The 24,341-nt window shown below is 42.1% G+C and overlaps 1 protein-coding gene and 1 long non-coding RNA gene across 2 annotated transcripts in view; one reads left to right on the forward strand and one right to left on the reverse strand.

Annotated features, from left to right (window-relative positions):
- LOC138206237 (uncharacterized) overlaps nt 1-13,405 on the forward strand; it is a 62,598-nt gene extending 49,193 nt beyond the window's left edge. Inside the window, exon 3 of the long non-coding RNA XR_011178923.1 lies at nt 12,868-13,405. This is a non-coding gene — a long non-coding RNA (uncharacterized lncRNA). The remainder of the gene's footprint in view (nt 1-12,867) is intronic.
- Nucleotides 4,657-24,341, reverse strand: part of kiaa1549la (KIAA1549-like a) — an 89,663-nt gene continuing 69,978 nt past the window's right edge. Inside the window, 10 exon segments of the mRNA XM_069162808.1 lie at nt 4,657-8,687; nt 9,041-9,087; nt 10,295-10,449; nt 10,534-10,682; nt 13,399-13,496; nt 14,804-14,969; nt 15,295-15,536; nt 17,946-18,078; nt 19,632-19,852; nt 21,100-21,224. Coding sequence (XP_069018909.1) covers nt 9,058-9,087; nt 10,295-10,449; nt 10,534-10,682; nt 13,399-13,496; nt 14,804-14,969; nt 15,295-15,536; nt 17,946-18,078; nt 19,632-19,852; nt 21,100-21,224 — 1,319 coding nt within the window. The 3' untranslated portion in view covers nt 4,657-8,687; nt 9,041-9,057.

Raw genomic sequence — 24,341 nt, forward strand, 5'->3', positions numbered from 1 at the left:
TTGGGTGGTATTTAAAGCGAGGAGACAAAAAAAAGTCTCGTTGTCCCCCTTATTCCGACGCTTGTATATAAAAGTGGACGTAGTTTCATTGTCTGGAAATTAAGGCCGATGCGGAAGTGCCTTAAACTGAAATACAACCGAGTGCCACTAGGGGGAGACGCCCTTTCAACTAGTCAAAAGTTATCTCGGTGTTGTTCGCTGAAGTCGCTCCTTCTTAATCGTTTTTTGCCGGTCCATCTGAAAATAATGCCTCATTAATTAGAAACTACTGGGGCGTGTCTGTTTGATTGACAGGCAAGCGATGCAGTCAAGTTACGGTGGGCGGGACATAGTGTCGTCGGGCTTCCAATCAGCTCGAGTCAAATCCACCGCTCTCGTCCCCTCGTGCGCGTGTAACTAAGCAACCGGCATCGCTGAAGATCATTACGAGTTCTCCGGTACATTGAGGAAAAACTGCAGAGAACACCTGTTCTGTTCACTGCACCGTGTGACATTAAGTGATAAATAAAGACCTCTGCGCAGGATCTGTTTCTCGCCGCGGTGTCTGATGGATGGACAGCAGGGGAAGACGGGAAGAACAGCAGTCACCTGTTTCACACCTCCCGGGGTGGCGGGCTGGAACCTGCCCGGAAGGGAACTCTTTTTGTTCAGGTGTGCCGGTGGGGGGGGGGGGGGGGGAGGGGGGGGGGCGTCGTTTCTGCTGAACAAACCCGGCCAGCGGAGCGTTTACCTCCACGGGGGAGACTCTCTGAAGGTCGAACTGTCAGCAGAGCTCATGGTTGTGAGGAAGCCTCGGAGAGGATTACCGAGTTCACGGGAATCTGAGGCGGCGGCTTCATCGCGAGATTTACTCCGGGAGCTATTTCTGGCGAGCGACTGCGTATTTATCCCACGTGATGTCGTTTTCAGCCGAGCGGTCCACATCCGCAGGATATTCGTCCTTCGGCTGTCATCGCTGTACGTTATCGCGGGTGTTCAAAGACTAAAGGGGAGGCCGTTAACCCTCCCGTTGTCCTCGGGTCAAAATGACCCGCAGCTGTGTTCAACCAAGTTGTTTTATTTTCATATTTTTTGGGGGATCATTGGTGACGAGGAGGCTGTGAGGGTTTCTTTAAAGAATGATGATCCCGAAAAAATATAAAAATATAGAAATAAAATAGAACTCGGTTGAACACAGCTGTGGGTCATTTTGACCCGAGGACAACGGGAGGGTTAAGATAATGACAGGAAACAACCTAAATAACAAATTACAATAGACTGTATATAAAAGTAGAAAAGACTTCTTTAACGTATTTTGGACGATCTCTGTGTCCAATTATCAAAGTAATTTTTGCGACACTGTAATATGACATTTGATGAAATTTTGTCACATGTACAATAGTATGAGATTGTTATGTCATTGTGGACGACACACTACAGTCTGACTTTTTCTTTTATGACTTTTTGAATTATATATTATTGTGTGACATTTTAGAGAAAATAAGGTTATTGTGAATTTTCTTTTTGGAGACCATACTATACTATTACTTTTTGGAAGACACAGTATGCAATACCTAGATATATAACGCGTGTGTTTATGAACGTGTTCGTGTATGTATGTGTTTGTGAGTGTTTATAATCACAGTGGGGGCAAATGTCATGTGGACCCCCTTAATGTCGATATCTTGGTCACGCCCTTGGAACCGATCGATGATTCCTCTCGTAACGACTCACCGAAACATATCCCGTAAACATTACATTTTAAACCCTCTTCCATTTTGCCTCCCGAGTTAAAGAAGAACCGCTCAACGGGAAACAAAAGCTGTTAATGTAAATGAGCAATATTTCACTCCTGGCTGCTTTTCCCTCTCGTCCTCGTCTCTCGTCTTCCCTCCCTTCCTCCTGTATATGGAACTATAATTACAGTGTCTTCTCTTTCTTATTAGCTGATAAGACTCTCATAATGGCTCCCTGGAGAGCCTGTCCAAACTTAATTAACACTGGCTAAACAGTCCCTTCTCTCCCTCCGTCCTCACCCGTCTCCCTGTTTGTCTCTCTGCCTCTTATTAGACAGCGGCGGCGGCGGCAGAGAAGGAGCCCACCGGTCAGTGATAAGTACCATAAAAACCCTGCACAGGAAAATGAAAGCCGGACTTGACACGGGCTTGACTCAGACAACTTTGAATAACCGTTGGGGAGTTATTGCAGGAGCTGTTATGTGTGCTAATTTACTCATTGAATTGAACAACGTGAGTGTTTGTGTGTGTGTGTGTGTGTGTGTGTGTGTGTGTGTGTGTGTGTGTGTGTGTGTGTGTGTGTGTGTGTGTGTGTGTGTGTGTGTGTGTGTGTGTGTGTGTGTGTGTGTATGTGTGTGTGTGAGAAGATCTAATTCCACTGAGCGGTGTAAGCCCTGAAATCGTGTCCTGATCTGCTGCTAAGTAGCCCGCTCTTTTAATTCCCATTTGTTTGTCTTCGAGAGGTTAGCCATTAATTACAAACTGGAGAAATTAAGCACACACACGCACACGCGCACGCACACACACACACACACACACACACACACACACACACACACACACACAGATAGTGCCGGTGCAGAACCGTTAAATAGTGCTCATTACACCGGCCTTACCGCATGACCCGAAGGTACAGAAAGCTGAGGCAGCATCGTCTAACAGGGCTCACACACACACACACACACACACACACACACACACACACACACACACACACACACACACACACACAGCCGCTAGACATAACTCTTGGCTGAAAGATGCTGTTCTGGGCGAAATCTGTCAGCTTTCAGCTGACTGTAACATCAACCTCCCGCATGACAGCGCCGGGGATTAGCACCGGAGAGACAAGCTGACCAAAGCCAAGACAGGATGAGGAATATCACAAACACAAAGGCACCTGAGCAAGCACAAAAGCAGGCTGTTCGGTGGTCGCGTCCGAGCTTACCAAAAGCCTCTTCGTCACGTCGAGCCTCGTTTCGCTCCAGATGAGCAACACAACGCGACTCGGACACATTCAACTTCAACCCACTGATTGATTTTCTGTTCATCTTAATTTTGGGATAAATGCCTACGTGTTGCATAAATGGGGTTTTCCGCCGTGACGGATCCGTAAAGAATTAGGGTTTTTTTAGCGTCTTTCAGCTGATTGTTTTGGTTTTCTAACCCACAAACTTCTCTCTCGTCAAGCTAAATGGGCAGTTAAACTTTAACTGCCCATTTAAAACTGTAATTTTTTTGAAAGATGAATTAACCCGTATGCCTATATGCTATATTGATAAAAAAAAAAAAAAAAAAAAAAAAAAAAAAAAAAACTTGAAGTTACGAAGAATAACAGCCTAATAAGACGAAGAAATAAATGAGTTCGAGTTAGTTAAAGAAGAATTAAAAAGGCGTTTGAAAGAAAATACCTTCCAGATTTATTTTTCGTCCAAAGTTATTGTTCAAAGTCTGGATTTGAACCTGCGAGAAGAGATTTTTCTGCATCCTTGAGTGTCAAAGGCTAAAAGAACAAAGATATGATTTGATGCCAAATCATTCACAGCTTTGTAGGCGACAAACAACGTTTTAAATTGAATTTGAAAAGCGATGGAAACCCAGCGAGGTGATGCTAAAACGGCTGTTATGTGTTCTCTTCTCATAGTCGCAGATAAAAGCAGAGCTGCTGCTTTTGTTTTTCCTGCACAGAAATGCAATAACACAAACAGGATGCAACAAAAGCATGAATCACTTTTTTTTTTCCCGGTGAGAAGCAGAAACAAATGGATTTTTTTTCTGTGATGGTTTTTACGCAAGTGATGAAAACAGGATTTAAAAAAATAAAAAAAAACTTCTCGTACTTGTTCGAGTTCAGATTCAAGTCAAAAAAAAAAAAAAAAGTTTATGATAAAAAAAAAAAAAAAAAAAAAAAAAAAAAAAAGTTTTCCATTAATCCTGATTAAGGCTAAATATGATCATCTCTGTTTTATCCTCATTAAGATGAAGGAAGTCGCCTGACGTCTCGCACTTAGTGTCAGAAAAATGTGATTGGAGAGTATCCAAGCAACAGGAATCAGCAGGTTTATCAGAGCCCGTCTCCCACTGAGTTTTCTTCTTCGATTTTTTTTTTTTTCCTAAACTTTGTCACCTTCAAAATCGACAGTTTATTCCCGCAGGCTTCAATCAGAGCCGTGAAAATCTGTGGTGGGATTCAGTTCTATTTTTTATTTTATTTTTAACTCGCCGCGGACACGTTTAGTTCTGTTGACCGACGGTTTTCCGCCGTTTGAAGAGTCAAGGTCTGTGACGAAGAAGATGCTGCTCAGCTTTCATCTCCGGGTCAGAAACGATTCTCCGAACATGTTTTATTCATGACGTATCGACCTCACCTTAAAGCGCGATGCGTGTTTCGCTTTCTACCGCCTGCAGTAACGTCACAAAGGACTTCTCAATGAGAATTTAATTCTGCTGTGGAGAGCCGCAGGATGAGGCCTGTTCTGCGTGTGTCTGCCTCCCTCTAGTGGTCTGAAGATGATGCTGCACATGCAGAGCAGTCCGTCGGTTAATAACGTGCATCATATTTCTGCAAAGTTCAAATCTGTTGCAGTATGAATTTATTCTCAAAGAAAAACACAATAAATAAAAATTTAAAAACTGTTTAAAAAAAAAAAAGACCCGAGAATTTGTACTTTGTATTTATTGTTTAAATTCACCAAAAATGTATTTCTTCTGCATAACTACATCCAACAGCATTCATAGTTGTCGTCACCGTGACCTCACCAACACCCGAGTGACGATAGTGTGACATCATCAGCCGCGCCGTGATGTCACAGCATCATGACATGGCTCGAACGGCAGAAAAAGAGAACTACTGACACTCAGTCCAACTCCGCAGTCCGTCGTCAATAAAAGCGTCTCGCCGCTACCCGTGTAAAAGCACAAACAATTGCACATCAACTTTATAGCATAGCATCAAGTCTCTTTCCTTCGAAATTACATCTTTTAAAAAAAAAATAAAAAAAATAAAAAAAACATCCGCCCCTCCCCACGTCGTACACATGGACTCAAATTAAAATAATAAACGTGAGTGGAAGTGTTTGGAGTTTGTACAGTGAGAATGATTTTTAAAAATATGCTCCCGTAATGACACCGATGATTCAAAACACAGAAAGCACCGTGTGTGTGTGTGTGTGTGTGTGTGTGTGTGTGTGTGTGTGTGTGTGTGTGTGTGTGTGTGTGTGTGTGTGTGTGTGTGTGTGTGTGCTCGTAATGCTCCTATTCTGTCATCTCACACCTTTTTGCTTTCCTTTCCCAAAATACCCATCATCTAATATTTATCACGCGAAGGCCCAGATTTTTTGAAAAAGGGAGGAAGAAGACAACAACCAGTCTGAGCTACTTCCAACAAAACAGTCTTATTTTTTTTATTTTTAGTTTCAGAATATCAAATGTTTCTTTTGGGATTTGAATCCTAAGCCATAAATGTGTATGCAGAGCCATACCCCAGATTTGAGAAATACTCAAGTGAGGAGCAGAAAAAGTCTTAAGAAATGATTTTTTTTTTTTTTTAACAGTCTCCAAAACAGTCTGAAAAGGTTTTGTTTTTTTTGTTTTGTTTTTTTTCACATTTCCAATGAGAATTGTACCATTAAAATGTATTTTCTGTAAATTTCAGCAGCCTGCGTAGCTGCAGGAACGTGATTTAAAGCTATTGCATTTGTTTTTAGCCTAAAAACTTTGTGAGCATTTACACACAAAAAATAAAAAAAATCTGAATCTGGCTATAAAACTCCTCCTCATGTCGTGGATCCTCACTAAGCAGTAAGGTTTCAGGCCAAAGTCGGTCCCACCACAGGGAAACGTGTCGGTGTCACGTTTTCTTCCCCGCCCAGGCGTGGAATGTACACGCATGTACGACCAACTCGTTCTTATTCCTACGGGTACAGACAACGATAAAGTCAGGTAAATCGGAGTTCGAGTTAGTGAGAAAGAAAAGTCAATGTGGATTTCTTCTCGGTAACATTACCCACGTAAAAATCGGACTTTATTAATCCCACAGTGGGGACATTTTGTAAAAGTAACTTATTTGAACTTAAACAACGTTCTTGTTTAACCTAACCACAAAGTTTTGGTGCCTGAACCAAACCGAAGGCACCGAACTTTTCCGGCATGGGCGAGAAAAAAAACGTGACTCTGCAGTACCCTCTAGTGGACGGACGTGTGTATCGCACGCTTCGATGTGATACCAGGTTGGTCAAGGGGTCCAAAAGGCTGAACAAAATATTTAAAAACTTTTTTTTTTTTTTTTTTTTTTACTGTAATTACGCATTTAAGGTTTCAGACTTGATATACTTCTAAAAGATTTTGTAAATTTGGCCTTTTTGTATTGATTCCACTCTTTTCTGCCAAACTTGATAAAAGTGCTCATTTTATATTCAAACTACCTATAATTCTATCTTTACATTTATATCTACATCATCTGTCTATTTCCTACCTCACCTGCTCTTAAATACTCTCATTTGGTATCGATTGCCTTTTGAAACAACACTGTATAACATCGTAGCTGTTTGACGTCCACTTGGTGAAGTTAATATATGGCTATAATCTCCTTTAGTACCATCTAAATGATGAGGAGTGGTACATACAGTGTGCTCACAGGATCCCAGTTCTCCTCAGTAAAAATGAGGGTAAATATATTTTTAGACCGTGACATTCTCCGCACTCCCAAAAAAAAATTTGCATTATTTCCGCTATATTATGGCTATTAGCTTTGTTCGAAACGTGAAGAATATCGTAAATGCAGGGTTCAGTCTACTCGCTGCACGTCGCTCTTAACTCCCCAGCCGTTTCTTTTGTAGTGTTTTATGCTGATGTTATGAAACAAGATGACGTGCAGATGATACCGAAAAAGTTCCAAAAAAACCCGTCTGACCTTCCTTCGCCATAAAACGCTCAAAAAAAAACCAACCTATAGAAACGGAGAAATAAAACGGCATCAGATCAATGTCAAGCAAAGTTTCCCCTTCCCGCTTACTTGCATAAATCTCTTCGTAAAATCATCTGCTATATACAGTAATACGTTTACTCGTTACATATACGGCTTATGCGAGCCCGGCAAGTCTCTTGAACAGTACTACACCATAGTCCAGTGACCGAAGGGTCATCCCTCTCCATCGAGACCCAAATAACCGAAAAAGTCAAAGTCCCTAATACAGTTGAATACAGAAGACACCTTTCAAGTAAAAGAACTGTTTTTCTAAGAATACTGGCGTGTTCACATAATTGTTGAGAGACCCGAGTCGAACCCGAACTGAAATCGCTTCCGACGCAGCTCATCGTTTTTTGTTTGTTTGTTTTTTTTAATGCTTGTTTTTTTTTTTTTTTTTCGTAATATGCGACAAGTCGTACGAAGCTACAGACCGCGCCGGACTCCAGTTCGTACGTTCGACGCAGGTCTGCCTAACGGTTAGCAGACAAAAAAAAACGTCATCGTCAGATGATCGACAGAACGTAGTGACTAATTATTGTTTTCGTAGCTGAATCTGATAAAGAAAAAAAAAAAAAAGAAAAAAGTCATTTCATTTTTAAAAAGTACAGAAATGCCATCAGAACCACAGACAACTAAAGCCGCCGACTTTCTCTGCTTCGAAAGAATGGAATATATTTTTTGCTTTGAAATAAGGTGGAGTGAAAGAGAAACACTCACTACGTCTTGTTTTTTGTTTTTTTTTGTACAGTAAATCCATTGATAATTCATCAATGCACGAAAGTAAAAGACAAAAGCACACAAATATCCAAAAACTGAAATTGAGACGGCTCAAGACAAGAGATTTTTTTTTTTTTTTTCCATTTTCCTTGGAATATTTTTTTTTTTTTTTTTTCTCACTCAAGTTTAAAATACACATATTTACCAGCTGTAGAAGGTTTACGTAGGAATTTTGATTCATCAACAAAAAGAAAAACAACCAAAAAAAAAAAAAGAGCACAGTTTTAAAGTCAGTCCAGCTTTTCCTGGCTTTTAAGGGTGGATCTCCGAGGTGGGGGGGGGGGGGGGGGGGGGGGGGGGGGGGAGGAGAAGGGGAGGGGGGGAGTCCAGGATACCAGGATTGGTCCGGTCGCGGTCCAGGTTCTTCAGAATCGAAAGCGGACCGCTTCACCGTAGCTGGGTGCACTACCTGTACTGATGACGCAGCGCCGTGTGCCACCGGGTGCTGGCGGCAAGATGGCAGTTACTGTACGATGGTCGCCGGGGACGACGGGAGAAGCTCCCCACGCCGCTCTCTTGGGAAGCACGGCGCAGCTCAGTTCAGCAGTGTGTGTGTGTGTGTGTGTGTGTGTGTGTGTGTGAGAGAGGGGGGGGGGGCTCTGGCTGTACAGTGGCGGTCACCCCAAGACGAGGCAGTCTACATGGAGATGGTGACTCGGGAGCCCCGTGGGGCCGAATGGGGGGGGGGCGGGAGGGGGGAGGGAGGGAGGAAAGGGGGGGAGGCAGAATACAGAGAGAGAATTACGGCTGAGCGTCTCATTGGTGGAAAGGACGATGGGGGGCGGCAGAGGAGTCCTGGAGGATGAGCGACGGATGGAGGCCCGGCGCCGGAGAGAAAGGGGGAGCTGGGGAGGAGAGGTGGGAGGGGGGGGGGTGAAGTGATGATGGAGCTCCAGGGAGTTTTTCGGTGAGAGGGAACGTCCTCTTTTGCCCGTCTAAAGAGACACCTGCGGGGAAACACAGGGGTCACACAGGTGTGACTGGGTGGGGGGGGGGGGGGTCGTCACGATTATAGGGGGGCCGATATTTCGCATTTTTTACAATTATCTGTATTTTCTTCACCGATAAAATAAAATTACGGTTAAATCTTATAATACTGCTGGCGTAGGTTGCTTCCGATGTTTGAATTTTACACCTTTAAAATATCAGATATATAATCCTTCATTATTGTGTTTTTACTCTTAATACCCAGAATTTAATGTCTTAAAAAAACTATTTACATATAAACATGAATAATATTTTTGTATTAGTGAGTTCAAATGAAGTGGAACAAACGTAACATCAGGTGTCGGAGACCCACCGAGATGTCACTCGACTTCAGCAGATGGTCTCCAGGTGACGGGAGTTCTGCAGTGAAGGAGAACAAGAAGGAGGAGGAGAAGGAGGAGAAGAAGGAGAAGGAGAGGAAGAGGAAGAAGAAGGAGGAGAAGGAGGAGAAGGAGAAGAAGAAGGAGTAGAAGGAGAAGGAGGAGAAAAAGAAGAAGGAGGAGAAGGAGAAGAAGAAGGAGGAGGAGAAGGAGGAGGAGAAGAAGGAGGAGAAGGAAGAGAAAAAGAAGAAGGAGGAGAAGTAGAAGGAGAGGAAGAAGAAGAGGAAGAGGAAGAAGAAGAGGAAGAAGAAGGAGGAGAAGGAGGAGAAGGAGAAGAAGGAGAAGAAGAAGGAGTAGAAGGAGAAGGAGAAGAAGGAGAAGGAGGAGAAGGAGGAGAAGAAGGAGAAGGAGAAGAAGAGGAAGAGGAAGAAGAAGGAGGAGAAGGAGGAGAAGGAGAAGAAGAAGGAGTAGAAGGAGAAGGAGGAGAAAAAGAAGAAGGAGGAGAAGGAGAAGGAGGAGAAAAAGAAGAAGGAGGAGAAGGAGAAGAAGAAGGAGGAGGAGAAGGAGGAGGAGAAGAAGGAGGAGAAGGAAGAGAAAAAGAAGAAGGAGGAGAAGTAGAAGGAGGAGAAGGAGAGGAAGAAGAAGAGGAAGAGGAAGAAGAAGAGGAAGAAGGAGGAGGAGAAGAAGGAGAAGGGGGAGAAGGAGGAGAAGAAGGAGAAGGAGAAGAAGAGGAAGAGGAAGAAGAAGGAGGAGAAGGAGGAGAAGGAGAAGAAGGAGAAGAAGAAGGAGTAGAAGGAGAAGGAGGAGAAAAAGAAGAAGGAGGAGAAGGAGAAGGAGGAGAAGGAGAAGAAGGAGGAGGAGGAGAAGGAGGAGGAGGAGAAGGAGAAGGAGAAGAAGGAGAAGGGGGAGAAGGAGGAGAAGAAGAGGAAGAGGAAGAAGAAGGAGGAGAAGGAGGAGAAGGAGAAGAAGAAGGAGTAGAAGGAGAAGGAGAAGGAGGAGAAAAAGAAGAAGGAGGAGAAGGAGAAGGAGGAGAAGGAGAAGAAGAAGGAGGAGGAGAAGGAGGAGGAGAAGGAGGAGGAGAAGAAGGAGGAGAAGAGGAAGAAGAAAAAGAAGAAGAGGAAGAAGAGGAAGACCCGCTTTACACACATGAAAACTCACAGAAACGGTTTCATATTAAACCGAATTAGTGTGTGTGTGTGTGTGTGTGTGTGTGTGTGTGTGTGTGTGTGTGTGTGTGTTCGTCTCACAGGTGTGTCGTTCCACTGCCGCGGCAGGTCCTCCGGCTCGGGCGGGTAGGACATCCAGGACGGGCTCCGGTACGAGGACGGGGGAGACATGACGAAGTAGTCTGAGTAACCGGGGCGGTTGGCTGATATCGCGTAGACTGCCGTTATCGGGTTTCCTGTCACGCGTAACAAGTTTTATATTACAAAAAAAACACGCCACTTCCTGTTCCCTGTTTCAACATGGCGACGCCGAGGCTCACCTGAGTAGGTGCTGATGGACTGGTCGACGGTGACGGCGGGGAAGGGCGCCCTGGAGAGCGGCAGGTAGGGGGCGCCGTTGTGCTGCTGGGCCTGCAGGTCCGAGGCCTCCGACACCCGCTGGGGCTTCAGGCTGACATCAGGGGTGGAGCTGCAAGGTGGAGAGGGGTAAAGGGGGGGGGGGGGGGGGGGGGGAGACAGCTTTCATTTTGAGACTTGCAGCCCAAAGTGTGGAAACAACACAGACAAATAAGCAAAAATAAACAGCAACAACAAATAAAGAAATATTTTTTAAAAAAAATGTAAGAAAATGCAGGACTAAAGATTTCAACAATAAAACAGTGTGTTGAAAATCCATAAATAAAATGGAAAATAAACATGACTTCAAATTAAAAGCCAGATTAAAGTACAATTTGATATTTCACAGCAGTTGAGGACAACACAAAAATAAACAAAACAACACATAAAAGAATAAATAAATTAAAAAAAGATTGCAGAAAAAAACAGACAAAAAATGACAACGACGAAAAGTGTTGTTGAAAATCAATGAATAAATGAGAATAAACACCAGCGATAACAACAAAAACATAAATTTAAAAATAAAAGCCAAATTAAACCAAACGACAAATACAGAAATGTTTTGTTTTGTAAATGAAGATGAAAATGAAAATGCAATAAATAAGTCAGTGAATAAAATTCAATAAAATTACTCCGATGAACTGGAAAAATAAATCAACTGGAAAAAAAAAAAAAAAAAGCTACTTGAAATGTCTAAAAAAAAAAAAAAAAAAGGGAATCATTTGCACTGAAATCATTTAAAAAAATGTAATTAATTCAATTTAATTAATTAATTTGAAATGTAATTCTCTTCCGGTGTTCAAACCCCTGACTGACAACATATTTCCAGATTAGGACCAATTCAATCTTAATTTGATCCGTTTGTTTGTTTTTTAGCATTATTTACTGCTTATGTATTTCTGTTTGTTTGTTTCGGTGTATTTGTATATTTGTATACAAATATTATGTTATATTGTGTTATTTCTTATACCGTCTTTGTTTGGTGTTGTGCAGCAACTTTGATTAACTTTTCTTGGATTTATATTTTGGATTCTTGGATTTTTTTTTTAATGCTTTATATGTATATATGTGTAATATATATATATATATATATATATATATATATATATATATATATATATATATGTAGTGTCGGTTGGTGTGTTTGCTTTTGAAACAAGGACACCATAAACAGATGGATGACCACATCTGGTTTATAAACAAGGATTGTTTCGGTTTTCTACTTGTTCCTTTTTAATAATTTGAATAATGAGCCTATTAAAGAAAAAGCGATATTCCTGTTTACACATGTTGATGTGACAATGAGACGAAGATCTGACATGTGACAGCAAATAATTATTTTTTTGAAATGGTTCATTAGTTTAAAGGTAAAATTCTTTACCCCTCAAGTCAAAACACAAACACACACACATGCGAACTCTGTGGATGCAAAATATTTGGATCTAATTACTGCAGTAAATATCAGGGAGGTTTTGCACTTTAATGTGAGCTATTTACTTGATCCCTGTTTGTTTAATCTCCGTAAATATTAATTTCCCTCCTCACGGGTGAACAAAAATAAATGAAAGCTTGAAGGATTGATTTCCTGGTAATGTGGAAAAGATCTCGCATCTGCAAACTGAACTTACATATTCAGAAAACTTGAATACTCGACCGTTTAAATACGACGGGGGAAAAAAAAAATCCAAATAACAAACGCACGGTTCAAAAATAAAAATCTCCTCCTGTGATCCTCAACCTCATCACTTCTCTGTTTTTCAGGTTTGAACTGTGTGCCCCCCCCCCCGTCCCCACCCCCCCTTTACCCACTCCCCCGCATTGCAGAATCGCGGAGGACCAGAGGACCGATGATGTCACCGCCAGATCTCAGTGACCGTGATTGTCGGTGGCACACTAATGCCTCCCGCTGCATACTAAAGAGGAATTAACATGCTGCACTCTTCCTCCGCCGGGGGAGGGGGGGCAAGGTGGGGGGCGGGTGGGGGGGGGAGCACACGGAGGAGCTGGTGTGTGACGAACCGACTGATGAACAACTAAAACATTACTGTTTAATGCATTTGACAGGTTTCAAGGTTAAAGGTAGAGAGAATTAGAATAAAAAATAAATTAAATAAAACACCATCTCTGGCAAACACAAGGAATCTGAATATATATCTAAAATTAAAAAATTAAAAAAATAAAAAAATAAATATCTAATTGTGATTTCTGTTCTTTCCTTCAGATTAACTGACTTTTTTTCCCCTGTGTTCTCTCTGCAGAACCTTCACCGCTGGAACCCGTGATATCTTTTTTTGTGTTTGTTCCCGGTATGTCCACTAGATGGCGAGCGCGCTCCTCCGTGAGTCGATCGCTCTCTGCAGTGCTAAAGTGCCCAGCAACACAACACGGCTGCACAGAAGCAGCAGCATTCAAATGAAGAAGAAGAAGAAGATGATGATGATGATGCTCGGTTCTGATGATGCAGACGAACATCTGGGCTGCACATCGAGGGAGGATGAGGAGGCTTTCAAATCATTTCATGTGCTCATGCTTTTTTTTTATTTTTATTTTTTTTTATTTCAAGTATGTATTCTCCACTAATAATTTATAAATCTATCTGATTCTATGATTAAACCCCCCCGGTGCTGCGTTCTGATTGGCCGACGCCAGATGTGAAAATTTCCTTTAAGTCTGATCTCTGAATATATTTTATGAGCCGCATGTTCAACACTGAGGAGGTTTGAATATTAACTTTCTGTATGTGTGTGTGTGTGTGTGTGTGTGTGTGTGTGTGTGTGTGTGTGTGGTACCGTCGTAGTGAGGTCCCAGGTGGTGGTCCCGGTCTGGAGGGGATCAGTGGAGGAGGAGACCCGATGCCCATGTCAGGAAGCTGGGTGAACCGGAAACCCTGCAGGAGCCGCACAAAGTCGTTGAGATTCGGTATTTTCCCCCCGAGCGTTTGGACTTTCAAAATAAAAGAGCCGACGCACGAGCTTCGCGTGTGCAGATATTTACGTGCACAGTTAAACATGCACGACCCTTGACGAGAACTATTAGGCAGCTTTGTTTGTGGTTAGAATTTAGCTTCACGTCCATAAATGAATTAATGACATTGTGAAGTCATAATTACTGCTTTTATTTTAATAAGTGCTTTAACAGCGGATTAAATAACAGCGTGTAATAAAAGGGTGTCAATGAGAGAATTATTACCACTCGGGTGCGTTCTGGTGTCTTTTGTATTGTGATGTGTAGTTATTACATTTTTTCTTTTTAGTAGCTTTTTGGTTTTTCAGCTCGCACCTTAAATGTTTTGATAACTTCATAACGGGACGGTTGCGTCCTTAATGGTGCAACATGACCACGCAACAGGAGGAACACGTTGAATGTAATTTTGATCATATTCAATATGTCGTTCTCTACGTCGACTGGCTGTGCGATATTTTGGTTTTTAAGCTTTTTATACGCTGCTAGTTTTTTAAACTATGAAATGGAGTCATTACTGCAATATGTTTATTTTTATGTGAAGTGCAGTCTCTGATTCTGTGACTTGAAATGTGTTGTATTTTCTTCAAATATTTAATTTAGATACTTAAGGAAGAAAAATGTGTTTTTTTAATGACTAATGTTTTATGTCCAAAATACCGAATTCTATCTAAAAGCAGCAACACTTACCCGAGAAAAAGAAAAAAAAAAGTATATCGTATTGTTTAATGAGTGACAACAGCCCACCTCGGATTCCTGTCATTCATCCATAAATCCAAACCATCAAAAAAAATAAAAAAATCCTTCGGTCTGGACCTTCGTCCTGGACCTTCGTCCGAGGCTCCTCCCACACCTGTTTTTGGGTTCGAGAGCACCCGAACAGCAGGTCTTCACACGGAACGGTGTATTTTTTTTAAATATATATTGTAGTTTTTTTTTTTATCTGTACTTCTACTAAAGTAAAAGGATGTAAATAATCAAAACCTTCGCCGGCTGATTTCTCGTCTTAAAACCTTCTTTAAAACCAAATTTCCCTTCTTTTCTCATCCAATCGGTCACATGAAGTGCAAACCTGTCCCGGGTCTACACTCTGCCCGTCTTCTGATTTGAATACATCTTTCTGTCCCATCGTATGGTATTTTACGTACGCAGACCTATCCCGGTCCTTCCTTACTACCCGCTTCCTACAAGAAGAAGCGGTCGGACGTCGAGCTCGTTCCTCCGTGCCCTCACCGGTTTGGGCAGGCTACACTGGTGCATGTCCTCGTAGCCGGCGCTCCTCTGTCGGCCGCCGCAGGGGTGGTTCATGGTCCCCGGGGCGCTGGTCACCCCGTCGCTGTAGTGGCTGGTGTGGGACGGGTTGTAGGCGCTGTGAGCGTGGTGGTGGTGATGGTGGTGGCTGTTTTGCAGGGAGGAAAAAAGGAAGGAGAAGGAAAAGTTTGAGCCGACCGATGCACACCCACTCTCCGTTTTTAGTTTTTGTTTTTTTTTCTTTTCTTTTCCCGATGTGCATCATCGAGCAGACGAGTCGGGTTAAATCTACTCTGCTGGTTGAGATGCAACTCGGTGATGTGGGACGCGAGTTCTCGGAGTTCAAACTCTGCGTCAGGGGACCTTTTTTTCTTTCTCTATCCTACACAATGCTGCGAATTAAGCTGATGTGCTGAGAAAACAGAATAATCAGTGCAAAAAAAACACCCAAAAAAATGTTTATATAAATTTACTTGGTTGGAGGGGACGGAGGGTCGTGGTCCGGAGGTGCCAGGCTGAAGGCGTTGCCTAGCAACATGTGCATCTGCGTGCGAACCTCGTCAATGGACGGCTGCGAGCTGAGCGTGGAGGAGTCGGAGCCGCGGTGAGCTTTCACCCCCAGGCTGCCGTTCCCGGTTCCCGTGGATCCGCCTCCGTAACCCAGCGAGCTCATCAGACGGTCCACGTTGGTCTCCTCGAACGGTTCCGGTTCGCCCTGCGGGAGGGGAAGACGTTCAGGACCAGAAGACCACCAAGAAATTGTTTCACATTTCTGCAAATTTTGCCAGGAAGTTCCATCGGCTGTGCTGGTTCACTGATCACTGGAGCCACTGGAGCACTTAAAGACGGCCTCCAATGAAAATCTTTTTTTATTTTTTTTATTTTTAACATTGTTAACACGTCCATGTGGAAGTTTTTCTATTTAACATGACATCATCATTTCAATCATTTCAACTTCAGAACCAATGACGGTCTGAAAAACACGGATTCAGACAGGCGAGGTTTCATAGGTCACACACCCGAGGAGCCAATCCCGTCACACCGGGGGCGGGGCTTTCCAGATTATGAAGCTGCTAGGTTGAGGGATGGGCGGAGAAAGAGGCGGGGACTATTTGCTCACACACGATTTACTGAAGGTAAAATTACATCTAAGCCGCTTGGAATAAAACTTCTAAATATGTCATTTTGATGACGTTTTTAGAGGTTTAATCAATGCCAGGAGGGGAAGTTCAACAGAACGCAGCCATCTTGAATGTTATCATTTATACCTGTGCTTTTCCTGCTTTGACATATATCAGAATTTCGACATTTAATAGTGTCTTGTGACAGTAATTGTAGTAAAAAAAAAAAAAAAATCAGCCACACATCGATCTTACTTTTTTTCCAATAATAAATGCAATTTTTCTCAAATTTGGTACCCTAAAAATATTTAATTAATATTTTCCCTAAATTTAACAGCTTTATCAGCTAAACGATGACTCGGCAAATTCCTGCAAAGATCACAGAAACAAACGGCCGTACATCAGACAAATTCTTCAGACATGTGAAACAGAAAAAAAAAAAAAAACCTCCAATAACTCACTGTCAAGGTTTTTTTTTTTTTTTTTTTTTTTTAAATTAAAATCTGACTCTGGGTTAATTAATTTGGGGCGACAGAAATGTAAAACACGAGAACAAAAGAAATATGATCATATCGCCACGGCAACATCAGTATTAAACCGTGTCACGATTGGACCCGCACAACAGCACACGCCCGCAGCAGGTAAACCACCTCCGGCCTTCAGACGTCGGGCGTACAAACCACGCCGTGGTAAGTCGGTTACGACTCCAGAGCATGAAAAGCACAAAAAACAAAGAGATCATACCTGAAGTGCACGCGCGCGCACGCACACACACACACACACACACACACACACACACACACACACACACACACACACACACACACACACACACACACACACACACACACACACACACACACACACACACACACAGGCTCATTGACAAACACGCCCTGTTCTCCTCGTGGCGTTTCGAAAGCCCGTTTGGTGCTTCCAAGGCTATTAACCGCTATCGAGTCTCCCATCTGAATCCATGAATAGGTTGTAATCGTATTCAGAGTCATTGACATTCAGCTAGGTAGCGCGGTAGCTGCTGTTACTATGGCGCATCAGAGAAGAAGCACAAAGACGTTTTCACTCACACTCGTTTTATCTGTCCGCCGTTTTTTTTTTTTTTTTTTTATCTCCTCCCTCTCGCCGTCTTTCTTCCTTCTCTCCGCCTTCGATAAAACGAAGGCGTCGCTGCGACTCTAATCTTCAATTTTTTTTGGGGGGGGGGTGGGGGTGGGGGGGGGGCATTTCCTTCTTCTCCATCTTAATTTCTTTTCCTTTATCTCTTTCTGTTTGGGTAGGAAGGTTTTTTTTTTTTTTGTTGTTTTTTTTGTTTTGCGTGCAGTTCATGGAGAGGTAATTTGTTAATCCTCCAGGTGAGAAGCTAAAAGCATCGCAGCGAGGAGGGAAAAGGAAGGATTAAAGTTCTAAACGTTCTCAGGAGATTATTTTATGAGTTGGACAAAGTGCTGGCGCTTTAATTCGCGCTTTAAAACGGCCGTCGAGCGACCGGTTTCGTCATCGCTCGTTATGACTCACCTGGTGAGAGGTCGCACCTGAGCTGCTGCTCACCGTCTGTAAGTTTGTTTGTTGGTGTTTTTTTTATTTTTTATTTTTTTTTATCTCTGATATCAGCGGTGGAAAGTACTGGCCCAGTTTTGAGATACTTTGCTTGAGTTTTTTTTTTTTTTTTGGAGGCTGAAACGCAAAAACGTTTCATAGAACACAAACATTTCACAAAACGCGAAAACATTTAATCAAACGCAAAAACGTTTCACTAAACGTTAAAAAAAACTTCATCAAATGCAAAAAAAACCAACTTCACCAAACAAGTTTTTTGGGGCATTTTGAGAAATGGCCCTCGGGGCCACCATAGGACAGAGGTTTTCCTTTAGAGCCAGCCCCTGGTGGACCTCAGCAGTATTACACTTTAAGGCTTCACTTTCTGTCTTTACGCTCCTTCCTGGTTCCCTGTCTCAGAAGCGCTGTGATTGGTCGGGCTTACGTACATCGTAGCCGTTGTTGCGGATGCCCCTCCTGGATCGCTCCCGGAGCACCAGCAGGTCCATCTCCGTCTCCACTGGACTCGGGCTGCTCAGAGACTGGCGGCTCCAGTAGGTGGGCTCCCGCGGGTGAGAGTACCTGGCGGACGGAGGAAAGACCACCAATCAGGTTTTATTCAAGCATTTATTTTTTTTCTACACTCAGTATCTTCAGGACAGAGTGGAGGAGGGTTTGAGAAAAGAGAGAGACTTTCAAGAAGGTAAATAATATGTACAGAAAGAGTGATTTATCATCAGTCAAGAAAAACACCGGTGCGTTGATTTTGATCGTATAGTACAAAACAAATGTGCTGTCACAATTCATCACTGATGAGTTTACTTTCCTTTCCTTTTATTTTTGTTTGGATTTATGGTAGGAATTCTTGCTGATCTAAGCAAAACATTTCATGATGAATCAAAATTTACAAGACGACACTTTTTTGGGCGACGTATCTCTGCCAAACAGAACATTTCATCTACCGTACATCTGAATTTACAGCAAACAAAAAACAACTGCTGTTAAAACAGCGTATGATGTGTATGTGGCCGTATAACGTTTTCTTTTTACATTTTTATTTCATCGTCTTTCTCCCCCAACTCCTCCACGCTGAATACGTACTGTGCATTTGTTATATTTGGATGTGACAAATATCATATCAAGTTTATTAGAGAAACTGCCAAGTCATTAAACGAGCTGTGAAAAAAGTAGATTTGATAGGAGGATGGTTCTGTAACTTAAAACAACAATCTTGACATTACAAACACAGAAGAATCGATACAGCTTCGTATTGAGATATTTTACACGGCATTTTTTGTGTCAATACACACATGCCAAGTATATATATATATATACACAAATTTGCCAGGTGCATTTAAGATTTATGACATTTACGTGGTTTACGATCCCATTTTGCAGCAATAAAGATGACTGAAGTGAGATGAACAGACTGAAAACTATATTTTTTTTTTAGATCAAACACATGCTGTCAAAACAGTTCTCCTTTGGGGACATGATTTAAAAAAAAAAAAAAAAAAGGCAATAGTCATATTTGTTATTGAATTTCTCAGCATATTGCAGAATGTTTTACAATCACAATGATATTGTATAACTGGGCCTCTGGTGTTTCCCCACTGCCTATAATAAAATAAAAATAATATTATAATATTAATACATATTGTGACATTTTGGATTTTCTTCGTACAACAGCGAACGTTAAAAGGATTTATGAACTGTCTACAGGCTCAATGTGTAAAATCACACAAGCATAACAGGTGCTTATCTGTATGAACTGTGAAATATTAATGTGTTGACCAAAGCTCACCCCTCACAACTCACTCACTCCTTATGCGTTGCTTAGCAACTACGCTGTACAGCCACAGATCTACACTAAGTTCATAAAACTCGGTGGGAAAAACAAAATACCATTAATTTAGCATTTTACTATCACAGATTCAACAGAAAAGGCATTAACAAACAAAACTATTAACTTATAACTATTATTATAAGCTGTGTTGGTTTTTTTTAACGCTTCAATGACAAAATACGACTCGTTTGATAGTGAAGGCTCGTCCTCTAGTTAATCGTTAGATTAAAAGGGGACGTTTATTTTCCATTTCGTCATCGCCCCGTGATTTGTGGAACCGACTCCGTACCTCTTGTGACATCCAGCGAAGGAGGCCCTCTTCTCCTCGGCGGTCATCGGCTCTTTGAGCCCGTTGTCGTGCCGACTGTGCCGGATGTCGCGATGGCTGTAGCCGTGGCTGCCGGTCTCGGACAGCGAGAACTCCCCGTAGCCCTTCCTACGGGCCTTCTGACGCAGTTTGTTCCGGTAGTGCTCGATGTCCGACTTCTGCTTCAGTCCGCCGTGGTTGACCTGCAACCAAAAAACAACAAATTCAAGTGAAGACTTCCTGTCGTCGTCTTTCTGAGGTCTGTACGCTCAGAAGGATGTTTTACTTGTTTATAATGAATTTTTTTCTCACTTTTTAAATTTTTAAATTTTTTTTTGGTCTTTTCTTTCTAATAGTCGAGGAAAGTCTTGTTTTTAACCTCGTTCACATGTTTACATGTTACATGTTGGTCGCTCTGCTCGTATTAGCATTCGCTCAGCCACTCTGAAGGGGCGGACCAATCAGCGAGCGGCGTCGATGGTTAAAGCGCGTTTGTCCCGCCCCTCTTTCACTGTGATTGGACGGCCGGGTAAAAGAGTGACAGTGACGAGGTTTTAAACAAGTGTTGAACATTTCACACATGGGAATGCCAGGCACATTTTTTTAATTTTTATATATATATATATGCTAAAGGACATCATGAGCTGACTTTTGAATGACTTTTAATTTTGGAACCGCAGTGACAGTTTGACAGTTTCCCAAAAAACACAGATTTAGGATTGTTGACGAACACGTTGCAGCAGACGGACTGTAAAAGCCGGAGAGTCCCCCCCCCCCCCCACCACCACCACCACCACCACCACCACCACCCCTCTCCACCCCCACCCGAGGGCGAATCATCCGGTCTCGGAGGGATAATTCATCATCAGGTCTGTGTGTCGCCGTCTCGGCTGCAGTGAGGTCGAATAGGAGTGAGATGTGACGGGCTGGGTGAGAGACCGGAGGAAGAGGAAGAGGAAGAGGAGGAGGAGGAGGAGGAGGAGGAAGGGTGTTTGTAGCAACAACAGCTAAATTCAGTAACAGTACATTGAGTCCCCAGAGGAGATGTTACGTTGCTGCTAGAGTGGAGGAGGGTTTCGGGATAGCAGACGGCTGGAAGAATTTAAAGCTCTTTTTTTTTTCTTCTGACGGACGTGAAACCGACAACCGTCGACGAAAACACCCGTTTGCTTGTTAACATATCGTCATTTCCAAAACAATACGACTAAAAATATCCGCCACTAAACACGCTCGCCACCCGCTGTTTTTTTACCGTATTAGTCCGGGTGACTCATGATGACGGTGTCCCAGTTTGTTTTTTTTCGCTTCTTCGCCCTATTGCATGTCAACGCTGAGAGTTCACCTCACAGCCGAGTGCTAGAAAAAGCCTGGAAGATACGTGTGTGTGTGTGTGTGTGTGTGTGTGTGTGTGTGTGTGTGTGTGTGTGTGTGTGTGTGTGTGAAGACTCACCTCCCCGTTGACGACCACCGAGTCTTGGCTGTGAGAGGAGGAAGAGGGGTACGAGTAGGTCGGCTGGGCCGTCATGGGTTTGATGGTGATGAGGCGCAGGGAGCCCGAATGGTCTTCGTACGGGTCTGAGAGGGAAAAAGGAGGACAGGGTTAGTAACCGTAGAAACCGTCCAGTCGTCATACAACAGTTATAACATTAGAATTGAGTATAATTACGTGAACTGTACCGATGTGTTCGTGGAGCGACGTATTCAGTGTGTACTCGTATCAGAAGGAAAATTAAAAGGACGGGACCGCCAACCTATTTTTTTTTAACTATTAAAATTGTTGGCAGAGGAAGCTGAAGCTGTTCTATAAAAGTTTTTTTTTTTTTTTTTTTTTTTTAAACCAATAAGAAGGAGGGACTTTCACGAACGACACCTTAATGACTTGTGGGGAAAAAAATGATTGACTTTTTATTTTATTAGAAAATTTGAATGGGAGTCGATGGGAGCCGGAGCCTTTTTAGAGGCAACCTCTAGTGGCTGTCCGTGGTATTACTGTTAATCTACAAATTAAGATTAGAGCAATCCCCGACAAATTGATTTGAATTCTTGTTCCCACGGGTCAGGATTTCCCAAAAAAACAGCTGAGTGTACAGCTGCCGCGAGACCGTTTCCACTGTCGTCACAACAGAGTCCAAACAGCTGAACCCAAACATGGAATATGTTTTTTTTTTTTTACGGACATGACCGAGTGCGAGTGTTGTTAAGTACAGTTTTCAGATACTGTTACTAAGGTAAGTCTTCGGTACACATGGAGATAAACATTATGATTAATCTATTGGTCAAATAATCAGTGCTATTTAAAATTCACTGTTTTATGCCTGCATGATTTTTTGGTGTTTAAAAACGCGATCTGGATTCATATCCCTGAATACTCTTCGGCATCAGCTGCATTAAAACAAGCGCTCCCACTTCCTTCAACTTCTCTCCCGCAGAAAACCAGCAGTAAGAAAAATAAACCCTGAAGCTGCACAGGATAAAATGAGGATCAAGATTTGTTTTTGTGCTTAGATTTGAGATAACGATCCTTTTGCCATTTTAAAATTTTGTTATTATAAATGTTAATTTATTTTATTTACCTGATACGGAAGACAGATAAGCATAAAATGTGCTGGTGCCTGAGATAGGATATAAGATATTCCAGAAAAAATATCAATAATAATATCAACATTGAGAATAATAAAGGAAACCTTTTAAATTTCAGACCAATCGTATTAATAAAAGTCTGCAACTGTTAAAACACTGATGACTCTAAATGTTAAAAAGCAAACAACCTTCAGATGATTCATCATCATAAATGAACCTGTAGGAAAAGATTACAGCGTGTTAAAACAGCAGGAAAATGATTATAATGTATAATACATTTCCTTTCAGTCGTGCGCGGTCCTGCGAGGTGCATGTAATTCTCAGCGGGCGGGCAGAATTCGTCAGGATATCGGTCATAATAGTTGCATATCAATTCTGCACAACTGGAAGGCAAATATCTGTTTTAAGCTTCACGAATCACAGAACATAAAAACAATCAGGTCTTTGGCTGTATCTCATTTCACCTTTGAACCAGTATTTTTCTAAGCGTCGTCTTTTTGTCTGTGATTGTTACTCGCTCTCACTCTGGATGAAAATGCGGCAGAATCGTTGTCTTTTTTTAGAAAATGTCATCGCATAGATGGCATGAATTAAGATCGATAAACTGCGCACAGCCAATTGAAAGCGAGTGAGAGACAGAGATTAAAATAAAAACACCAAAAAAAACATAGCTGCTCAAAGGGTTGACTTCAAGAAGAAGACGCCAGATTGAATTTGATTGTTTTCATGTTCAGTGTCAGAAACATAAAGCTCAAAACAAGAGTGTTCTTCTTTCTAGTGTCAAAAGTTTGATTTACTGCTCCTATATCCGGCACCGGCATGTTTCTTTTTTTTTTTTCTGTATCAGGTAAACGAGTGCAATAAACATTTATAGAGAAGAAAAAAAACAACCAAAAAACATTGAATACGAGAGAATCGTGATCTTAAATCTGGGCGAGAAAAACCATGATTCTCATCTTATCATGCAGTTCATGTCTGAAGTGATCCGCCTATTACTTATGCTTAAGTATGGCGATGACATTTTCCAGCCACACCAGTGATGCACCTTATTACATTAGCATGTACGGGACATAAAAGAAAGAGCCGGTGTCATTAACCTTTAGCTGTACAGAAAAAGGCCACGGACGAGGATGGAAATCGACCCGACAGCCATTTCGTTGATACCGGGAACCTTTGTTGAGTGTCGCCCCTTTTTTTTGTTTTGTCCCTCTCCCCTTTAACGTTTCTCCGCACAATCGGAGAACATCTAAAATGCAAAAAGTAGCTACGAGCGACAACGACCGCATCACAGCAGCACACAAGTCCTTTATGTTTAACATAATTTTTCCTATCAGCAGATTTTGCAGATACACTTGTGACTCAATAATAAGATGGAAACTACCTCCATCAATATGCAGATAATCTCGCAGAAAATTACAGTTTAGTATGTTGTCTATTTCCCCTTTCCCTTTTTTTTTTTTTTTTTTTCTGAAAACACTTCTTGTCCATCTCCGTCTCTCACTGTGGTGAGAAATTGAAACAATTACTCATCATCATCTCCTCCTCCTCCTCCTCCTCCTCCTCCTCCTTCCTCTGGGTATTCATTCATTTGCTCGCGTAAACACTATAAATCACACAAATTACAGTGAACATTGGTTTCCTGTTGCAAAAAAAAAAAAAAAAGAGATTGAGATTAAGACTCTCGGCGTTTCCTGAATGTCACCGAGCTGAAGCGGCGTCGCCGGGTTATCGGCGATCGGAGCCGCGTTCACGCAAAAGCGATTGTGCGGAGATGAAAAACAAGATTTTAATAAACAAGTGTGCTGGTTAAAAGAAAAGGACTCAGGAAGCGTCTGGAGGAGAATAACAGCTGGAACACAACCTTCGACCAGCATCGGTAAACGGTTGATGAAATATTAATGAAGCTGATAGTTACGATCTATAATCCAAGTTTTCAAGATTATAAAGTGTTCCCTGTTAAACCAGCGACTACTTATGATAGTAGTTGAATCAAAACCTCGTATTAAAGTTGCAGTCTTACCTGCTTGTGTGTGTTTCAGTTGGTTTAGAAGAAGAAAAAAAAAAAAATCTCCAACTACGTTAACATAATTTATCACCATGATAGACAAAACC

Source organism: Embiotoca jacksoni, unplaced genomic scaffold, assembly GCF_022577435.1.
Source record: "Embiotoca jacksoni isolate LCO1_2020_lvr unplaced genomic scaffold, fEmbJac1.0.p SCAF_3, whole genome shotgun sequence".
In the NCBI taxonomy this organism is placed as follows: domain Eukaryota; kingdom Metazoa; phylum Chordata; class Actinopteri; family Embiotocidae; genus Embiotoca; species Embiotoca jacksoni.